The following is a 21,628-nucleotide window of genomic DNA, read 5'->3' as shown; positions in this document are numbered from 1 at the left end:
GATTCATGGTAAAACATGAACTTTGAAAACATTATGCTAAGTGAAAGAAACCAGACACAAAAGACTCACATATTGTATGATTCCATTTAAACGAACTGTCCCAAACAGGAAAATCCACAAAAACCAAGATTGATTAGTGGCTGGTTGCCAGGATCTAGGAGATGCAGGGAATTAGGACTGAATGCTAAGAAGGGATGAGGTTTCTTTTGGGATGATAAAAAAGTTCTGGGCTGGGCACGGTGGCTTATGCCTGTAATCCCAGCACTATGGGAGGCCGATGCAGGAGGATCACAAGGTCAGGAGTCTGAGACCAGGCTGGCCAATACGGTGAAACCCAGTCTCTACTAAAAATACAAAAATTAGCTGGGCGTGGTGGCAGGCACCTGTGGTCCCAGCTACTCGGGAGGCTGACGCAGGAGAATCACTTGAACCCGGGAAAGGGAGGTTGCAGTGAGCGGAGATTGTGCCACTGCACTCCAGCCTGGGTGACAGAGCAAGACTCCATCTCAAAAAAAATTAAAAAAAATAAAAAAAGTTTCCAGAATTAGTGATGATGGTTGTACAACATAGTAAAAATACTAAAAACCACTGAAATGTACAACTCAAAATCATGAATTTTATGCTATGTGAACTCTAGATTAATTGCAAAAAAGAAACAGACTGGGCTTGGTGGCTCATGCCTGTAATCCCAGCACTCTGTAGAATACAGTCGAGTCAAATCGAATCATTAGGGTTAGGGTCACCTTATTTCCTAGAGACAATCATTTAAGAATGAAAAAGTTCATTGTTAGTTTTCAAATATTTGCAAAAGCATTAACTTTTAAGTTAAAAGGGTAATTCCAAATATTTCTGATATTTTGAAAGGAACAGTTGCATGTACAGAGTCATTTTATAGGCTTTTTATGAGAACACAGGTTTTTAAAGCCCAAAATGCCCAGTTTAAAAAAAAAATTAACAGGAAATTTCTAAATGTGACATGACCTACTTACTGTACCTGGTGACAGATATCTGCCATCAATTCAATCAAATTTTCTTTGACGGCAATATTACGAAATCCTGAAGAATACTTTCCTCTACTTCCTATATGACTTATCTCATTCACTAGCAGATCATATAAGTTGTATAAAATACTTTTCCATTTTGTTGATTCATAAGCACCTGTAATCCAAAAAATTAAAATGTAATTTTTATGTATGTACTCTGTTTACACTGCTAGCTCCCACAAAATTATTCAGCTGTCAAGCTGCATCAGCGTTAGAAGACACCTGGTCCAACCTTCCATTCAGTACTAATGCCTCTTCTGACAAGATCCTTGACAAACTCTATTTCATAACTGTCCATTTTACATTTAGATAACTGTATTTCTTATAAATTTATTCCATATTCTGACCTAAAATCTGCCTTTCTCCAATTTATTCTCTCACCTGAGGCAAATACAATTAATATGTTCCCTCTTTCATATGAGGACCAAGTTCTCCGTATGCCTTTTTCTGGCCTAAGAGAAAAACATTACTAGTTCCTTCAACTAGTATAAAAATGACATATTATTCAGACTTCTCACCATTTCAGTCATCTTTCCCAAGACACATTCCAGTCAACTTAAAATGCTGACTATACAAAATCTGGTGAACATGATAATCCAACTGTGGCCTGACTAGTATGTGAAACAAAAGGTCTATTATTTCCCACAAACAAGGTACTACAAAATCTATTAATGTAGTCTGAAACTACATTAGCTTTTCTGGCATCCTCATCATCCTGCCAATTTTAAATTCACCCTAAATATGCAGTTAACTAAATCCCTAAACATATCATATCACCTCCTAATAAGCCTGATCTTCATCCTGGAGATAAGAGGTGAGTAAAAGATGAAAAACTACTAAAAGTCACTATTCTTTCACTTATAGTAGTTTCATGGGCTACATATTATCTAGATATACTTATTAGAAGAGCCCATAAAACAAATACACAGCTACTTTTGATAAAAAGTGGCTACACGGCCGGGCGCAGTGGCTCATGCCTGTAATCTCAGCACTTTGGGAGGCTGAGGCGGGTGGATGGTTTGAGGTCAGGAGCTCAAGACCAGCTTGGCCAACATGGTGAGACCCCATCCGTATTAAAATACAAAAATTAGCTGGGCATGGTGGTGGGCATCTGTAATCCCAGCTAATCAGAAGGCTGAGGCAGGAGAATTGCTTGAACCCAGGAGGCGGATGTTGCAGTGAGCTAACATTGTGTCACTGCACTTCAGCCTGGGCGACAGTGAGACTCTGTCTCAAAAAAAAAAAAAAAAAAAAAGTGGCTACAAGACATTTCCTCCATTATAGCTGCTATTACTCAATGTGGTATGCTGTTTTAAGAAAGTCACTATACTAGCCATGATGAGTTGGTCTAAAGGCTAGTATAAGCCCAAAGGCAATCATAGACAGAGCAAGAGGAAACTCCAGTTCCAGCCAATAAAGTTCCTAACTACAGAAAAGCACTATACCTTCTGGGCAATACTCTCTTGATATAGGACATATATGAAGGAATTAAGGAGAATAAGTGATTCTCCTTAACAAGTGATACTCTAGGGCAAACAGGACCCTAGAGTAACTATGAGGCTTAAGGCAGCAATTTCCCTGTTTCTGCCTCACATTCCTATTAAGGTAATATGTATGTATCTTCCTCAGGAGCTGAATAATCTGACTGGTTTTAGTCCAATTTATGTATTTTATCTTCTAATAAAAGTAACAGGTGGATAAACAAGATCCTGCTTTCTTTAAATTCTTTTGCCCTACTGTCTGTGTCAGACCCCTTAGTACCTAAGTATTGATGCATAAGTAGCTCCTAGAGGGAACAATGTCTCAGATTTTTTTTATTTCCCATAATACCTAACACTGTATTGAACAAATAGAAAGGCATAACAGAATCTGCTACCACTGCTTCAAATTCTAAAAACTCTATGAAAAACATTCTCATGGCTAATTAACATTATCAACCAGAGAAATCCAGAGGAAAGTCATATCCTCCTAAAGAACACTAATTTTATACTTAGACTTCTATGTTTCAATGGAGAAGCAAATTCAAAACAGTAAACATTTCCTTTATACCTTTTTCTTGGGTTTTGGCTCCTTTTGGATGATGGATATAAATTTGCAGTTGAAATAATTCAATAATGACTTCTTTTAAAGAATCATTAAGTCTATGTTGAGTCCAAATATAAAGCAAAGTGGGAAGAATTTCATCTCCTAATTCACACACTCGAATTCGAAAGTTGACAGCCAAAGTCTTGAGGAAGATAGTAAGAGCTGCTAAGATATGATTTAGACCTGAAGAGCTCTTTTCTTGTCTGTGAGGAAACAAACAAACTCAACTGGGTATAACAGGGGGAACAAACTGCACAAATTGAACAGTTACGAAGTGGTATGCTGAAAGAAAAAAAAACAAAACCCTAATTTTCAAACAATAGTCTTAATTTCAAAACTATTCATTAAAAAAAAAATCACAGCATTACTTCACGCTGACAAAAAATTAGTTCTTATTTGGTGTTAAGAGACCACTTCTGTTAGCTCTCCCTCCTGCTAAAACATTGTCTAAAAATAAACAAAACTGATTTGTAACACCATTTATAAAATGTTTCACATTATACATTGAGTACTGCCATACTAATGTACAACAGTAATACTTCCAAAATATTTTCCTATTTTATTTTATTCTCAGTATATTAAAACCATCCTCAAAATGGGGGAAATGCAATGGCTTAGAGGACATTTAACTTTCCTGGTCAACAGAACATCAGCAAGACACATCTCCCCCTTGAAAACTTCATGTAGTGTTCTGCATATTGGATATTCAGAAAGTGTTGGACTTGGTTGTCTCTTTAGGAATCCACTAGCTCTGTTATGATGGATCAATGTTTTATTTAAAGGTAGAATTTTTAGTTACTGAGTCTAAAACATGGTCTTGCAAGATCAAAAGTATTTCAATACAAAACAAAAGAAAAAGAGATTAGATTACCTTGCACACTGAATAGCCTTGGAAAAAAAGTCCAAAAATTTGGAATTTAATCCGTCAGTCTGAGAACAGCATCCTTTGGTAACAGCATGAATTATTCTAGCCACTAAAACTCTATGAACATCTTGTGAAGGTTTCAGATAGAGCCTGAAGTACACAGAGAACAATTCTTAAAAAAAAAAAAAAAAATTATTAGTCATGATTTTTAAAAAATCAAAATGTATTAAATGTTACAATTTAACTTAAATATTCCATAATCCCACACAGAAAAAGGATTTTAAAACTGCACTAATTTATTTTTAACATAGTAAAAGTACTCCATCAGTATTTAATTTTATCTTATATAAAATGCCTTTAAGACAGGAACAACTATAAACTGCTGTGAGAGCACCAGTTTAAGAGCCAGGTCGCAGAAACATTACTTAACTTCTCTAAGCCTCTGTTCCATCATCTAGGCCTAAGAAAGCACTTACAGTACATGCTCCATGGGTTTTTCTTTCTTCTGTTTTTTGAGACAGAATCTTGCTCTGTCGTCCAGGCTGGAGTGCAATGGTGCAATCTTGGCTCACTGCAACCTCTGCCTCCTGGGTTCAAGCGATTCTCATGCCTCAGTCTCCCAAGTAGCTGGGACCACAGGCGCACAAAACCATGCCTGGCTAATTTTTCTATTGTTAGTAAAGATGGGGTCTCACCGTGTTGGTCAGGCTGGTCTCAAACTCCTGGCCTCAAGTGATCTACCCACCTTGGTCTCCCTAAGTGCTGGGATTATGGGCATGAGCCACTGGGCCTGGCCTCCACAGTTTTTTAAAATAATAATACTGTTTGATTAATAATATGCAGAAAATGTGTTGAGACCTATGAAGGGTATGAAATTTTACTCTGCTTGGTTTGTTTCTTATTTATTTGAGGTAGAGTCTTACTCTGTCACCCAAACTGGCGTGTGGTGGTAAGATCACGGCTCACTGTAGCTTCAATCTCCGCAGACTCAGGTAATCCTCCCACCTTAGCCTCCCAAGTAGCTGGATCTAGAGGCCCACACCACCACACCCAACTGATTTGTATTTTAGGTAGAGACAGGATTTCACCATGTTGCCCAGGCTCGTCTTGAACTCCTGGGCTCAAGTGATCCACCTGCTTTGGCCTCCCAAACTGCCAGGATTACACGCATGAGCCACTGTGCCTGGCTGAGATTTTATCTACTTGTAACCTAACAAATTAGCATGACAGTTTCCTGGGTGCTAGCAGGAGACCTGAGATTCCTGATAAGAGAAAAATGACAGTTTATTTCTCCCAGCAATGATGGTAGCCAGACTACCTTCATTTTTGCATCAGTTCCCCAGTACCAAAGGCAAGGTGAAATGGGACACTTGACACTGCAAAAACAGTGGACTGAGTTATAACAGAGAAACCTCAAGCTTTTTATAATCAATAGGCTACAAGTAAATCTGTCCTGTTTTAGAGGAAGCCATCATCTGACCTTAGATGATCCACCTGCCTCAGCCTCCGAAAGTGCTGAGATTACAGGTGAAATCCACTGTGCCCAGTCCCCAAATAACATTATTACACAATGTTATACTTGTGTATATTGGGACTTTATATATAGACAATCATGTCATCTACAAAAGGGGAGTGTTATTTCTTCCTTTCCAATCTGTATGCCTTTTATTTTTCTTGTCTAACTACCCTGGCTAGAACCTCCAATATAATGTTGAAAAGGAGTGGTGAGAGTGCACATCCTTATCTTGTTCCCAATTTGTCTTATGAAAGGCTTTAAATTATGGATTCAATTTATTCTCCTAATAGTTACGGGACTAGTCAAATTATCTATTTTATATTGGATGACTTTTGATAATGTATGGTTTTGAGGAACTGGCCCATTTAAATTAAGAGATGTTCATACTGTTTCCTTATTATCCTTTTAATATCTATAGGATCTGCAATTAGATCTCATTTCATTTCTAGTATCAGTAACTTTGGTTCTCTTTTTTTTTTTTTTTTTTTTTTAAGAGACGGAAGTCTCACTACACTGCCCAGGCTGGATTTGGACTCCTGGGCTCAAGTGATCCTCCCACTTCAGCCTATCAAGCCATAAAAAGACATGGAGGAGCTGAGAACGGTGGTTCACACCTGTAATCCCAACACTTTGGGAGGCTGAGTTCAAGTTGCTGGCATGAGCAACATAATAAGACCTTATCTCTACTAAAAATGAAAAATTAGCAGGGTGTGATGGCTTGTGTCTGTGGTCACCGCTACTTGGAAGTGGGTGGGAGGATCATTTGAGCTCAGGAGGTCGAAGCTGCAGAGAGCCATGATCTCACCACCACACTCCAGCCTGGGTGACAGAGTGAGGCCCTATCTCAAAAAAAAAAAAGAAAGAAAGAAAAAGAAACAGAAAGACATGGAGGAACCTTAAATGCATATTACTAAATGAAAGAAGGCAATCTGAAAATGATACATACTGTTATGATTCCAACCACAGTCACATACTACATAACAACATTCTATTCAATGACAAATGGCAATATGAAAAGGTGGTACCATAAGATTGTATCAGAACTGAAAAATTCCTATTTAAATACTTAGTGATGTCATAGCACAAGAAATTACTCACAAGCATTTGTGGTGATACTTGTGTAAAAAAAACCCACTGCACTGCCAGTCATATAAAAGTATAATACATACAATCATGTATAGTACATAAACCTTGATAATGTTAATAAATGACTAAGTTACTGGTAAAATGTTAGGTTTATGTACTTACTCTACTATGCTTTTTGTCACCATTTTATACTATATTCCTCCTTCTTCTTCTTAAAAAACAAAACAAAACAAAACAGTAAAACAGTCTCAGGTAGGTCCTTTAGGAGGTATTTCAGAATAAAGCACCATTATCATAGGAGATGAAAGCTCTGTGCATGTCCCTGAAGATCTCCCAGGGGGACAAGATGCAGGGACAGAAGACAGTGATACTGATGATCCTGACCTTATGTAGGCCTAAGCTCATGTGTGTGTTTGTGTCTTTGTTTTCAACCAAAAAGTTTAAAGGAAAAAATAGAGTAATAATAATTTCATTTAAAAAGCTTATAGAACAAAAGAAAAAACATCTGTAAGTATATAAGGAAAAAATATTTTTGTACAGCTGTACAATGCATTTGTATTTTAAGCTAAGTGTTATTACAAAAGAGTCAAAAAGTTTAAAAATTTTTAAAGTTTATAAAGTAAAAAAGTTATAGTAGGTAATGTTACTTTAGTATTGAAGAAAGAAAAACATAAATTTTTAAATTTGGTACAGAATAAGTGTTTACAAATTCTACAGTAGTATATAGTATCCCAGGCCTTTACATTACCACACATTTACATACCCAGAGCAACTTCCAGTCCTGCAAGCTCCATTCATGGTAAGTGCCCTAGACAGGTGTACCATGTTTTATCCTTTATACCATACTTTTATTGTACCTTCTCTATGTTTATCTATGTTTAGAGACACAAATACTTGCCATTGTGTTACAGCTGCCTACAGTATTCAGTATAGTAACATGCTGCACAGGTTTGTAGTACAGAAGCAGTAATACCATATAGCTTAGGTGCGTAGTGTCATCTAAGTTTGTATAAATACACCCTATGATGTTCACGCAACAAAGAAATTGCCTAATGATGTATTTCTCAGAACATATCCACATTGTTAAGAGACGCACGACTGTATATGACATGCTGGAAAAGGCTAAACCATGGAGATAGCAAAAAGATCCATGGTTCCCACAGTTTACAAGAAGGAAGAGATGAAAAGGTGAAGCACAGAGGATTTTTCTGACAGTGAAACTATTCTGTATGATTCTGTAATAGTGAAAAATTGTTACCATTCTCTCCCAGAGGAAAAAAAAATATGACCATCTCATTAGATACAGAAAAAGATCTTTAAAAATGTCAAAACACTTGTCAAAATCCATAGCATATGTACCACCAAAAGTGAACCTTGGACTCTGGATAATAATGATGTGTCCCAGCATAGGTTTACTGATGGTAACAAATGTACCACTGGTGCAAGATGTTGACAGTAGGGCATGCTGTGTGTGTCCAGTGGACTTTCCACTCCGTTGTGCTGTAAATTTAAAATTCCTCTAAAAGATAAAAGTCAATTTAAAAAAATGGAAACCACTAGGTTTGAGAAACTAAATAATTGACAGTGTAGCTTGAGCACAGAAATTAGAAGCGCTTTAGTTAAGTTAGACAGGTAGGAAGAAGCAAAATTATGCAGCACTTTCAAGGCCTAGAAGAGGAATCCTCATTTTCTATTAGTTGTGCTAGTGAGAATGTAGAGAAACTGGAACCCTTGTGTGCTGCTGGTGAGAATGTAAAATGGTGTAGCTCCTGTGTAAAACAGGATGTTGGTTCCTTAAAAAATTAAATATAGAATTACCACAAGATCTAGCAATTCTACTTCTGGGTATATAATCAAAAGACTGAAAGCAGGAAACTCATGTTCATGGCAGCATTATTCACAATAATCAGAAGGTAGAAACAACCCATGCCCACCAATGGACGAATGAATGAACAAAATGTGGCATATACACAGAACAGAATAGTGTTCAGTTTTTAATAAGAGCGAAATTCTGACAAAAGCTGTAACACTGATGAGCCTCAAAGACATTTTGGTAAGTGTAATAAGCAGGTTGCAAAAGGACAAATACTTACAGGAGTCCTCTACTTCAGGCTGCTATAACAAACTATTATAGGTTAGGTGTCTTAGAAACCACAGAAATTTATTTCTCTCAATTTTGGAGGCTGAAAGCAGATCAAGTGCCAGCATTGTGGGTTTCTGGTGAGGGCCCTCTTTGGGGCTGCAGACTACTGACTTTGAACTGTATCTTCACGTGGCAGAAAGACAGCAAGTTAGCTCTCTGGCCTCTTTTCATAAGGGCATTAATCCCATCCATGAAGGCTGGACCCACAGGACCTAATTACCTCCTAAATCCCACACCTCCAAATACCATCCCTTTGGGAATTAGATTTCAACATAATTGGTGGGACACAATATTCAATCCATAAAAATGAAGTACCCAAAATAGCCAAATTCATAGAGAGAGAAAGTAGAATGGTAGCCGCCAGGGGATAGGGGAGGGGAAAATGGTAAATTATTTTTTACTGAGTATAGAAAAAAAAGTTCTGGAGATGGATGGTGGAGATGATAACAAAGCAATATGAATGCACTTAATACTACACAACTGTACACTTAAAAAATAGTTAAAATTATAAATGTTATATATATTTTACCACAATAAATCACACTGGAGGCCCTAGCCAATGTAATAAAGCACAAAAATAAAATAAAAGCCACATGGCTCAGAAAGAAAGAAAAAAAAATTACTGCTTACAGAAGACATGTTTGTCTACAAAGAAAATCCAAAAGAACATTCAAAGAAAGCTACTAGATTTAATAAGTGATTTTAGCAAGGTCCCAAAATACAAGGTCACTATACAAAAATTAACTGGACTTCTGTATAATTTTTGTGCATTGAACAATCTGAAAATCAAAATGTTAAAAACAATGCAATTACAAACTACTGCAGTATAAATCTAACAAAACATATACAAAATCTTTATGTTTATACAATTATAAATAAATGTCAATTTGCAGCTGGGCATGGTGGCTCATGCCTATAATCCCAACACTTTGGGAGGTCAAGGGAACGGGATCACTTGAGCCCAGGAGTTTGAGACCAGCCTAGGCAACACAGTGAGATCCTGTCTCTATTTTTTTTTAATATATAAAATTAAAGAAAAAAAATTGTCAATTTACAACAAAAAATCTATATGCTGACAATTATAAAACACTAATGAAAGAAATCAAAAAAGACAAGTGGCCAGACGCAGTGGCTCAACTCTATAAACCCAGCACTTTGGGAGGCTGAGGCAGGTGGATCACCTGAGGTCAGGAATTCGAGACCAGCCTGGCCAACATGAGGAAACCCTGTCTCTACTAAAAATACAAAAATTAGCTGGGTGTGGTGGCACATGCCTGTAATCCCAGCTACTCAGGAGGCTGAGGCAGGAGAATCGCTTGAACCTAGGAGGTGGAGGTTGCAGTGAGGTGAGATCGTGCCACTGCACTCCAGCCTGGGCAACAGAGGGAGACTCTGTCTCAAAAAAACAAACAAACAAGCAAAAAAAAACCTAAGTAAATGGAGAGATATACAGTGTTCATGGATTGGAAAACTCCACACTGTTAAGATTTCTATTCTTCTCAAATTGTTCAACAGATTCAGTGCAATTAGTATCAAAATCCCAGCAAGATCTTTTGTAGAAATCAGTAAGCTGATTCCAAAATTTATATGGAAATGCTGACTCAATCTTAGGCCATTCTCATCTCACACTAAACTCTATATACAAATCTCATCCATAGTCATGGCTTCAATCACCACCTGTACCAAATATATATTTTGAGCACAGACTTCGCTTCTTCCACAGAGTCCTCATCTAAGCAAGTTTTAAAAGGAAGCTAAGTAAAAAAATACTTTGACAAAAAAGCTAATTATAAGAAGTAACATCTGGGAAGAAGTGGCAAAGGTTAGCTTAAAAAAAAAGAAAAAAGAAAAAGAAAGAAGTAAGAGTAGTTAGTTTAAAAATAAAAAGGGGGTTTCAGACAACAAACTAGATGACAGAATATAGTAAGGAGACTAGGGGAAAGACTGCCTTTGTTTCAGTGACAGCCATGGTTGTAAGTGATAATGTAAAATGACCTAAATATGACCAGCCATACTGGGGAAAGATCTGGCTGAGTAATCTAGATATCACCAGCCTATTCCCAAAGGCTGTCTCTAGGCTTGTTGAGGGCCCTGTTACAGACACAGCCTATCTTGTGTTCAGAGTAACGTAAAGGCTACAAATGACTCCTAAGAAATTAGTACAACAGCTGATAAGGCATTTATTCTCAGGGGAACAGTAGAGTGTAATGCAGGAGTGAGGGTACTGATTAGGTAGTAGTTTTGTGGTTCACATGTATCTCATTTTGAAATAATAAAATGGCAATAAAGAATATGGACAAATGTCTTTTAATTTAGCTAGCAAAATTTAGCTTAAATACTTTCCATGAAAAAAAAAAAAGCTTCTAAACTTTTAGAGTTTGTGTATTAGAAGACTTTGACATCTGACTTAAAATCATCTTGTTAATGTCAAATCCTACTTTCACTTATTCTCAAACCCAGAAATGCTCCATCTTTGAAACCAACAAACTGAAGTATTTCAATCTCTGACCATAACTTCCTTCCTTTGTGGTCTCTCAGTACCTCCCAGCTATAAACAGGCAACAACACCAGATTCCTCCCTAGCACACACTCTACACATCTAGTGAATCACTGGGTTCTGTACATTGTCTTCTAATGCATTCTATTCTAATATATTTGATTTCCATTACCTTAGAAGTAGCATGCTAACTGCCTCATCCAATGGATACTTTTGTGTCTTATCCTTTCTACAACACTTAAAATGTTGGCCACGCCCCTTTGAACTTTAAACTCTCTTGCTTTCACTTTTTTTTTTTTTAAATGGAAACAGGGTCTCACTCTGTCACGGAGGCCGGAGTGCAGTGTGATCACAGCTCACTGCAGCCTTAACCTCCAGGGCTCAGGTGATCCTCCCGCCTCAGCCTCCCAAGTAACTGGGACTACAAGCAAGAGCCATTACCTCCGATATTTTTTGTAAAGACAGAGTTTCACCATGTTGCCCAGGCTGGTCTTGAACTCCTGAGCTCAAGCAATCCACCGGCCTTGGCCTCCCAAAGTGCTAGGATTACAGGCGTGAGCCACTGCACCCTGCCTGCTTTCACTTTTATGGTACTTCCCTCTCTTGGTTTTCTCCCTTTCTACTTAAATCATGGTTGAGTTTAGGTGTCATTGTTTTGTATACGTACTGAACCCAAATATGTCTGTATCACAGCACATTATGAACTCTGGTTTACTTGGGTTTTCTTCTGCCACTGTCAACTCCTTGATGATGGAGATGGTATTTTTCAACTGTAATTCCAGCTCTGATATCAGGCACCTGATATATTATTCATGACTTTATTCAGAAGCTACATAATAAATAAAAATTAAGGGTCAGTTCGATAACCATATAATTTTACTAAAGTACTGTTAAACTGTCAGGTCACTTGGGGGATATAGACAGATATAGACAGAGTGCTTTCTTTGGTGAAGTTTCATTTCATGAGGAAAAATTCACAAACAACAACCTTCAAAACATACCTAACCACTGTTGCTGAGATATTTCACACCAGTATTTTCTCACAGAAAGAATGTCTTTGAGTAGTATGTTGCTACAATCAGCTCCGTAAATAGCACCATTAGATGAATCTTTCACTGTATCCATGATATAATTTAAGAGTTCTTGACATTTTAGCCTAGGTGCTCCTATTTCAAAATAAACAAATAAAGAAAAACATAAATTTGAACAAAAATAAGACACTTGGAATGGCAACTATTTAAATAATTCCATTTGGGAAATTACTATTAACTAAACTTCTTTTGTAGAGAAGAAATTGGCAAATTATGGCCCCAAGCAAAATTCATTTTTTTTTTTTTTGCAAATAACATTTTATTGGAACACAGTCATAACCATTCATTTACTTATTGTCTATGGCTGCTTTTGTAATTAAGACAGAGGTGACTACATGGCCTATAAAGTCAAGAACATTTACTATCTGGCCTCTTTACACGGTAAGTTTGCCAACGCCTCTTTTATAGGAATATATAGCAAAAACAATCATTCTTTTTTTTTTTTTTTTTTTGAGATGGAATCTTGGTCTGTCACCCAGGCTGGAGTGCAGTGGCACAAACTCAGCACACTGCAGCCTCCACCTCCTGAGTTCAAGTGATTCTCCCACCTCAGCCTCCAAGTAGCTGAGACTACAGGCGTGCACCACCACAGCCCGCTAATTTTTGTACTTTTAGTAGAGACAGGGTTTCACCATGTTGGCCAGGCTGGTCTTGAACTCCTGACCTCAAGTGATCTGCTCATCTTGAAAAGCAATCATTCTTAAACAATTATAACCTTAATAATTCACAATTTCTGGTGTTAGACCAAAAATGATCCCAAGTTTTTTGGCACTCTTTATGAAGAATGAATTCATTAGAATAACATAAGATTACAAGGAGAATATTTACCTTGGAAAGCAAAATTAGTTCTAAGTCCTATAATAGCATTTATGGCATACAAATACCTCAGGTTGCAATTTTTTTTTTTTAAGACAGGGTCTCGCTCTATCACCCAGGCTGGTGTGCAGTGGCATGATCACACCCAACAGCAGCCTCAACCTCTCAGGCTCAAGGGATCCTCCCACCTTAGCCTCCCGAGTAACTGGGACTATAGATGTTGTGCCACCATGCCCAGCTAATTTTTTAAATTTTTCATAGAGACAGAATCTCTCACAATGTTCCCCAGGCTGGTCTTGAACTCCTGAGCTCAAGGGATTCTCCTGTCTTGGCCTCCCAAAGTGCTGAGACTATAGGTATGAGCCACTGTGCTTGACCCCTGTACCTGTGTCATTTTTAACAGCAAGTTATTTACTTATTAGAGATTCTGAAAACTTGGCATGACTACACACATATTCTTGAAGGCAACAAAATTACATTTAAAAATAATTTAATTATCATTTTCAGTAAATTATATTTACATCACAGCAGAAATGCCATTTTTCAATACTGACAATCTTAAAATTGAATACATTTATTGCCATAACTATGAGCAGAACACAACTCATGTAAATATGAATATATTCTGGATTAGGGTTTTCCTATGATGAAACTAGTTATATTCACAGGCTATGGTAAATAAATATACACTGATATAACTGCAAAATCATCTTCACTTATGGCTCATTTCATAATTTTAGGCATTGTCCAGTTATGAAATGCACAACCATGTGATCCTTTTTTCTAGTACCCTGTGCATTTCTCTTATAGTCCTTGTAACATTTTTCTAATCTAAAACATCCATTGAATGATTAGATCCTTAAGGAAAGGAATTAATCTCTATATTCTGACGTAAAAGCCCAGTGACTGCCCTAATAGCAAATGCTCAATAAAAATTAATTTGTGTTGAGTAACTACAGAAATTAATATTATAATAAAATCCTATCTTCCCATGTCCCTTATCCCAATATATCTCCCTCCTCTACCAAATACGAGAAGTATTTCAAGAAATATGTTGACTTTTTTTTCATAGTTTTGCTTGTTTTTGAGACAGAGTATCTCGCTCTGTCACCCAAGCTGGAGTGCAGTGGCCCCATCATGACTCACTGCAGCCTTGACCTCCTGGACTTAAGGCATCTACCCATGTCAGCCTCCCAGGTAGCTAGGACTACAGGCAAGCACCACTACACTCAGCTAATTTTTTTAGTTTTTGTAAAGATGGGGTCTCCCTATGTTGCCCAGGTTGGTCTCAAACTTCTGGGATTAAATCTTTCTTAAAAGTACAACTAAGTTGCCTGCAGAGACTTTTTTTTTTTTTTTTTTTTTGGACACAGGATCTCACTCTGTCACCCAGGCTGGAGTGCAATAGCATGATCGTGGCTCACTGCAACCACTGCCCCCTGGGCTCAAGCAATCTTCCCTCCCTAAGCCTCCTAAGTAGCTGGGACTACAGGTGGTCACTATCACACCTGGCTAATTTTTGTGTTTTTGTAGAGACGAGGTCTCACCATGTTACCCAGGCTGGTCTCAAAATCCTGTGCTCAAGCAATCTGCCTGCCTTGGCCTCACAAAGTACTAGGATTAAAGGCATGAGCCACTGTGCCCAGCCTACTTACAGAGACTTTCAGGAATCTTATGGAACTTAACATTTTTCGCAGCTGAGTTTTGCACTATCTAGACTCTATTTAAGCTTTGTACAAAAGCAGACGAATGCTAACATAAAGAAATGAACAGGGTGGGCACAGTGGCTCACGCCTATAATCCCAGCAGTTTGGGATGACAAGGCAGGTGGATCACTTGAGGTCAGGAGTTCGAGACAAGCCTGACCCATGTGGTGAAACCCCATCTCTACTAAAAATACAAAATTAGCTGGGCATGGTGGGGCATGCCTGTAATCCCAGCTACTTGGGGAGGCTGAGGCGGGAGAATCGCTTGAGCCCGGGAGGCGGAGGTTGCAGTGAGCCAAGATGGTGCCATTGCACTCTAGCCTGAGCAACAAGAGCAAAACTCTGTCTCAAAAAAAAAAAAGAAAAGAAATGAACAGTAGGCTGGGTGTGTGGGTGTGGTGGCTCACACCTATAATCCCAGCATATTGGAAGGCAGAGGCAGGCAGATCACTTGAGGCCAGGAGTTTGAGACCAGCCTGGCCAACATGGCAAAACCCTCGTCTCTACTAAAAATACAAAAATTATCCGGGCCTGGCGGCGTGTGCCTATAGTCCCAGCTACTCTAGAGGCTGACACAGGAGAATCGCTTGCGCCCAGGAGGAAGAGGCTGCAGTGAGCCAAGACTGCACCACTGCACTCCAGCCTAGGCAACAAAGCAAGACTCTGCCTCAAAAAAAAAAAAAAAAAAAAAAAAAGGAGAGAAATAACAATATTTGCTTACCTGTTTCTTCTCAGCTGCCTTTTACTTCTTTTTTTCTAATCTCTATTTCTTTCATCATACCTTGGATACCAATGCTAAGCAAGACTGGCAAAGTTTAGACATATGTTAAATTTCCATCAACCCTCCAATCTTTTCGTAAAAAAAAAACAAACAAAAAAAACAACTGAAGTGGGGTGAGGGAATAGTAACTCCCTGGTTTTGCCCCAATATTAAAAAGGTTTAAGTAACAAAGTCAAATTTGAAAGAAAAGGAAGCCGTAAATAAAAAAACAAATTTTCAACTACTTAAATGACCAGCATTGATAATTTCACCAACTCTTTCTTATAAACCAACATGCTGATGCATTTTCAAATGTAATCTCCATTGTTAATGTTGCAATTAAAAGGTTTGTTCACTGCAAGGCAAAACTACTGTACACATTGCAAACTTTTCTGGTGGGCTACAAAATTGACATGTTATCTTTCTCTCATTCACTCTTTCAGTAAGTACCTACTATATCCCAGCGTTATTAGCAAATAAAATATTTTACTGGATACAAAGCTACTACACAGAGCAAAAGTGAGTGCAGAATATTTTGGTGTAGTTTTCCTTTGTCTCTGCTGGAGTCTCTGACAAGGGGTTGAAGCTATCCACACAAAATTGGCATCTCAGAGGAGGTAGAAAATTGACTAAACCATTATTCTTTGGACTCAAGTCTCATACCACCAATCTGAAATATTCACTAATAATCTGCATACTTCTACTAAATATTTACCAATTTGGGGGCTTTCCTGATTCTTTTTTTTTTTTTTTTTTTTTTTTTTTGAGACAGAGTTTCACTCTTGTTGCCCAGGCTGGAGTGCAATGGCACAATCTCAGCTCACTGCAACCTCCACCTTCCAGGTTCAAGCAATTCTCCTGCCTCAGCTTCTCGAGTAGCTGGGATTACAGGCACCCGCCACCACACCCACTATTTTTTGTATTTTTCGTAGAGATGGGGTTTCGCTATATTGGCCAGGCTGGTCTCGAACTCCTGACCTCAGGTGATCTGCCCGCCTCAGCTTCCCAAAGTGCTGGGATTACAGGTGTGAGCAACCGCGCCTCACACTCCTGATTCTTAATTAAGATTTGGTATCACAGAGCAACATCCTTATCTGTGAAGAGCCCAGGAGTCCCTGAACACACATTTCTGCCTCTAGCTTTTCAGTATGTGTAAAGCCCATTTCCTTACAAAAGCTTGCCAGGATCCTGCATTTTGGTTCCAAAAAATCAACTCTTCACAATATTAATTGTACAAGTTAAAGATGGGAACTATGTGGCTCATCAGGAGAAAAAAATATTTTTGGGGGTTGTTTTTTTCCTCAAATCATAGCAAGTACAATGTCAGTTAAGTGTTGGTTCTGACAGCCAAAGAAGCTCACATGATCTTAGAATTAATCAGTAAAAGTACAGAATGAAAGATAAGCAAGAATTGCTTCACTCTGTACTAATCAGAATATACCTAAAAGATTGAGTCCTGGCCAGGTGCAGTGGCTCACGCTTGTAATCCCAGCATTTCAAGAGGCCAAGGCGGGAAAATCACTTGAGGTCAGGAGTTTGAGACTAGCCTGGCCAACACAGTGAAACCCTGTCTCTATTAAAAATACAAAAATTAGCCAGACATGGTGGCCCGTGCCTATAGTCCCAGCTACTTGGGAGGCTGAGGCAGGAAGATCACCTGAGCCCGGGAGGCAGAAGCTGCAGTGAGCCAAGATCGCACCACTGCATGCACTCCAGCCTGGGCTACAGAGCAAGAGCCTGTATTAAAAAAAATGAGTCCCACACTTTTTTGTTTGTTTTTCTGGCCTCTTCCCTGTAAGTAGAGGCCCACACTTTAAGACAGACAATTAAAGTGAAGAATATTCAGAGGAGAGTGGCATAAAACCTAGGTCACGTGAGCAGAAGAAAGTGAGATTATGAACTTTAGAGATGAGGACTTAGGAAATATGGTGGCTACTTTCAAACATCTCTAAGGATGTCACACTAAAAACATAAATAGCAGTTTTTGATATACTCTCAGAAGGGAGAAGCAGTAACAAAAGACAGGTTTTTAATACTTTTCTTTTTTTGAGTCTCGCTCTGTCGCCAAGGATGGAGTGTAGTGGCGTAATCTCAGCTCAGCACAACCTCTGCCTCCCGGGTTCAAGCAATTCTAGTGCCTCAGCCTCCCAAGTAGCTGGAATTACAAGCGTGCGCCACAATGCCCAATTAATTTTTGTATTTTTAGTAGAGACGGGGTTTTGCCATGTTGGTCAGGCTGGTCTCGATCTCCTGACCTCAGGTGATCTGCCTGCCTTGGCCTCCCAAAGTGCTGGGATTACAGGAATGAGCCACTGCGCCTGGCCAGTTTTTAATACTGTTAATGCTATTCAAAGATGGAAAAGAAAGCCTTGAAAGTATATTCAATCATGAAGACTGCACTTCTACCTAAAGGCTAGGGATGTAGAGAGGGCATCCAAGACTGGGTAGTTAAAACAGTAATTTTTAATTCCTTCACTGGGCATGGTGGCTCACATCTGTAATACCAATAACTAGGGAGGCTGAGCAGGGGGAGGACTGCTTGAGGCCAGGAGTTCAAGATCAGCCTGGGCAGAACAGTGAAATAACATCTCTTAAAAAAAAAAAATCAGCCTGGCATGGTGATGCACTTCTGTAGTCCTAGCTACTAGGAGGCCAAGACAGGAGGATCACTTAGGAACAGAGAAGCTTCAGCCTGCAGTGAGCTATCATCACACCATTGCACTCCAGCCTGGGTGACAGAGCGACACCCTATCTCTTAAATAAATAAATCCCTTCAATCCTCAGATTTCTGTCATTCTATGCTTGCATAAATTTCCCCAAATATTTGAACTTGTAGTATTAAAAATCAGGCTGGCCTGAGTGCAGTGGTGTTTACAACAAATTGATCACAACCAGTTACAGATTTCTTTGTTCCTTCTCCACTCCCACTGCTTCACTTGACTAGCCCTAAAAAAAAACCTTTTAATAAAAATAAAAATCATTATATGTACTTACACTCAACTTTTATCTTATTGTATTTAGAACAAACTTATGCAACAGTTAAGTCCTTAAAATGATCTGAAAAAAAAAAAATTCACGCAACAGTAATCTGTTAAGCCATTTATTTATAATTTATAACATCACTTACTTCTGTTTGCACATTTGATGAAGTATTTGACCAAACTACTGATTTCCTGCATCTTTTTCTGCCTGGAGGCTTGTGTTGAGGCTGATACGTTTGGTTTTGCTATTCTCAGACATTCTGTTTCTTTCTGAATATATTTCTGTAAAAATCTTCAAGAAAACAAAATGCAATTTCAGAAACTCGTTGAATACTTAAATTATAATAATTTCAAAAGCTGTTCATGCCATCACAAAGAGCAACTTTTAAACCACCTTGCTTAGATTACTACATCAGCTGAAGAAAACAAATAAAACAATTAAATCTCTCTTTCAAGGCCTAACTCCTACAAGACCAATTTAATGTCTGGTCTGCAAAGCTCTTAATCTTCTATGACTCTATTGCTTTACTGCCTGCTTTCTAAATTTGTCATTAAAAGCTTACAATGCTAGTAAGGACCCTCTCAATCCTTTCTCAACTCCTTCTGTTATTCTGTACAGGATCTACCTCTTTCTTAGGCAGTTGGTAATGTTGCCAGCCATTAAATGAAGCCTGCCTAGAAGATATTCATAACTAGCCAGGAGTGCTGGGTGCATATTTGACCTACCAGATCAGCTTATACAAAATAGTATTCATCTTCAGGTTATAATTATATTTGTGGTATTTAAAATAAACTAGAAAATCAGAGGAAAAACAGCATGCATGTTTCATTTTATATGCTTTCAAATCTGTAACAGTCAATCTAATACCAAACAGGAGCTAAAAATAAAACAGAATCTGTCATAAACACTGAAGGACAACTAAATACACACTTCCTCTTGACTACAAATGTTATTTCTAGTTTATTTAATACTCTCAGTATTTAAAATACTTTATTCATCTTTCCTAATCCTTACAATCTGTTTCTAGTTATAAATGGATTTCAAGGTTGAAAATGATGTCTCAATGTAAAAATGCATCAACCGTGTTTGCCACTCCTGTCCAGCAATCAGTTGTGTTTTTTCATTGTTCGAGGTATTTTTTGTTTTTACCAAATTCATACACAAGTATTCCAATCTTCCTTTTACTTGTTTTATTACAATTTAACACACAGCATTTACTTATAATCAGAGTAATATTTAAAGGTGTGAAAGTAATATCCAAACATTTATTATAATTTTTTCCTCTAATCTGAAGTCTTGTGAACTAACTAAAATGAAAGAAATTCTCTCTCAATTTTGAGTGAGATATGTCTAAAACATTTTATTGAATAAATAATTTATAATTTTTAAGTTTCTATATGAACAACCTTTAAAAATTATGTTTTGGATAAATATTAAATGCCAAATTCATGTGCAAGGCATAATGATACATAGGAAGCAAAGATAAATGTTAAGACTTACACACAAAAGTAATATCACAACAGAAATAAATATGAAAGAGAAAAATAAAGACAGTAAAATAAATTTGAATAGAATACCTAAAAACAGCATCCCAATTCAAATATTTTCCTTGTTTGGAATCTGAATGCCGATCTAGATGTTTAATTGTTTCAGGATCTCGAATCAGGCGCTTAAATTTCTCAACTTCTTTCTGAAAATAAAAAGGAAATAATAATGGGTTACTAATCACACTTATTTCAAGGAAAAATTGAATTTAAGTAATTTACTACCTTTCGTTCTGTAGCTCTATCATGTTCTAGTTGACGGCAGCAGATAAGCAGATCATTAAGTACTAGACTCATGGTTCACAATTTCAGAACATACATCACTGTCTGTAAAAAAAAAAATACATATAGGTATATATATGTATATGTATATATATGCATATAGAGAGAGAGAGAGTTGTGAAAAAATGTGTATATAATTATTTTATACTGCAGTATTTATAGTTAGATTTAACTGTACAATTAGAAGCACATTCTGGTCAAAGGCACAATAATTTTTCTTAACATTTCCGTATTTAAAATGAGATTTTCTTAAAATCTATACAAGTAATGCTGTAACACAAAAATGTTTGCCTTGCTTGCAGTAGTAGCAGGATTAAAATAAAAGTATAATTTACACTGGACGCAGTGGGACACGCCTGTAATCCCAGCACTTTGGGAGGCCAAGGTGGGAGGATCACAAGGTCAGGAGTTCGACCAGCCTGGCCAACATGTTGAAACCCTGTCTCTACTAAAAATACAAAAATTAGCCGGGCTTGGTGGCGCGCGCCTGTAATCCCAGCTACTCAGGAGGCTGAGGCAGGAGAATCGCTTGAATCCGGGAGGCAGAGCTTTCAGTGAGCCAAGATCGAGCCACTGTACTCCAGCCTGGGCAACAGAGGAAGGCTCTGTCGGGGCGGGAGATGGGGGAAGTATATTTACTTTTTATTACTCTGAGACCAAAGAAACATGACATTTAAATTGAGACATGAAAGATGAATAGAAAACAGCCAGGTAAATAAGGAAATGAGCACTCAAGGATTTAACATTGACAATGAACTATTTAAAAGCACTCTTGGCCAGGCGTGGTAGTGTGCGCTTGTAGTCCCAGCTACTCAGGAGGCTGAGGCAGGAGAATCGCTTGAACCCAGGAGGCGGAGGTTGCAGTGAGCGGAGATCGCGCCACTGCACTCCAGCCTGGTGACAGAGCAAGACTCCGTCTCAAAGAAAAAAAAAAAGCACTCTTGCTTATATGGAGAGACATGTCATTTTGCTGAGCCAAAGGCTTAAAACATGCTTTGGAGCTGATAAGGAGGAGGTTATCAGAGCTAGTAAGCTTTGCCTACCACTTCCATCTCAACTGGTATTAAGGTTCTTATTTAACACATAACAATAGGAGTAAAATGACATTTCTGTTTTAAAAGGAAATGAAGGAAATTCTATGCTATGGTGGTATCCTTTGCAAATATCAAGGATCAACTATATTTTACTATGCCTTGATTCCACTGAGTAGCT

The 21,628-nt window shown here is 38.0% G+C and overlaps 1 protein-coding gene across 5 annotated transcripts in view; it reads right to left on the bottom strand.

Annotated features, from left to right (window-relative positions):
- Positions 1 to 21,628, bottom strand: part of ATM (ATM serine/threonine kinase) — a 140,265-nt gene that overhangs the window by 115,132 nt on the left and 3,505 nt on the right. For 4 of the 5 annotated variants that reach the window (XM_063693499.1, XM_031015936.3, XM_063693500.1 and 1 more), the window contains 7 exons: positions 20,360 to 20,461; positions 20,168 to 20,280; positions 18,736 to 18,881; positions 12,237 to 12,401; positions 4,000 to 4,165; positions 3,093 to 3,331; positions 995 to 1,158 (listed from right to left, as the gene is read on the bottom strand). In XM_063693499.1, the coding sequence (XP_063549569.1) occupies positions 995 to 1,158; positions 3,093 to 3,331; positions 4,000 to 4,165; positions 12,237 to 12,401; positions 18,736 to 18,881; positions 20,168 to 20,280; positions 20,360 to 20,431 (1,065 nt within the window). In that variant the 5' untranslated portion in view covers positions 20,432 to 20,461. Of the gene's footprint in view, positions 1 to 994; positions 1,159 to 3,092; positions 3,332 to 3,999; positions 4,166 to 12,236; positions 12,402 to 18,727; positions 18,882 to 20,167; positions 20,281 to 20,359; positions 20,462 to 21,628 lie in introns of those variants that run through there. The other variant, XM_063693501.1, reaches the window with a different exon arrangement.

The sequence above is a fragment of the Gorilla gorilla genome, chromosome 9, assembly GCF_029281585.2.
Source record: "Gorilla gorilla gorilla isolate KB3781 chromosome 9, NHGRI_mGorGor1-v2.1_pri, whole genome shotgun sequence".
In the NCBI taxonomy this organism is placed as follows: domain Eukaryota; kingdom Metazoa; phylum Chordata; class Mammalia; order Primates; family Hominidae; genus Gorilla; species Gorilla gorilla.
The sequence above is the reverse complement of the archived record's forward strand: the minus strand, read 5'-3'. Positions and strand labels throughout refer to the sequence as shown.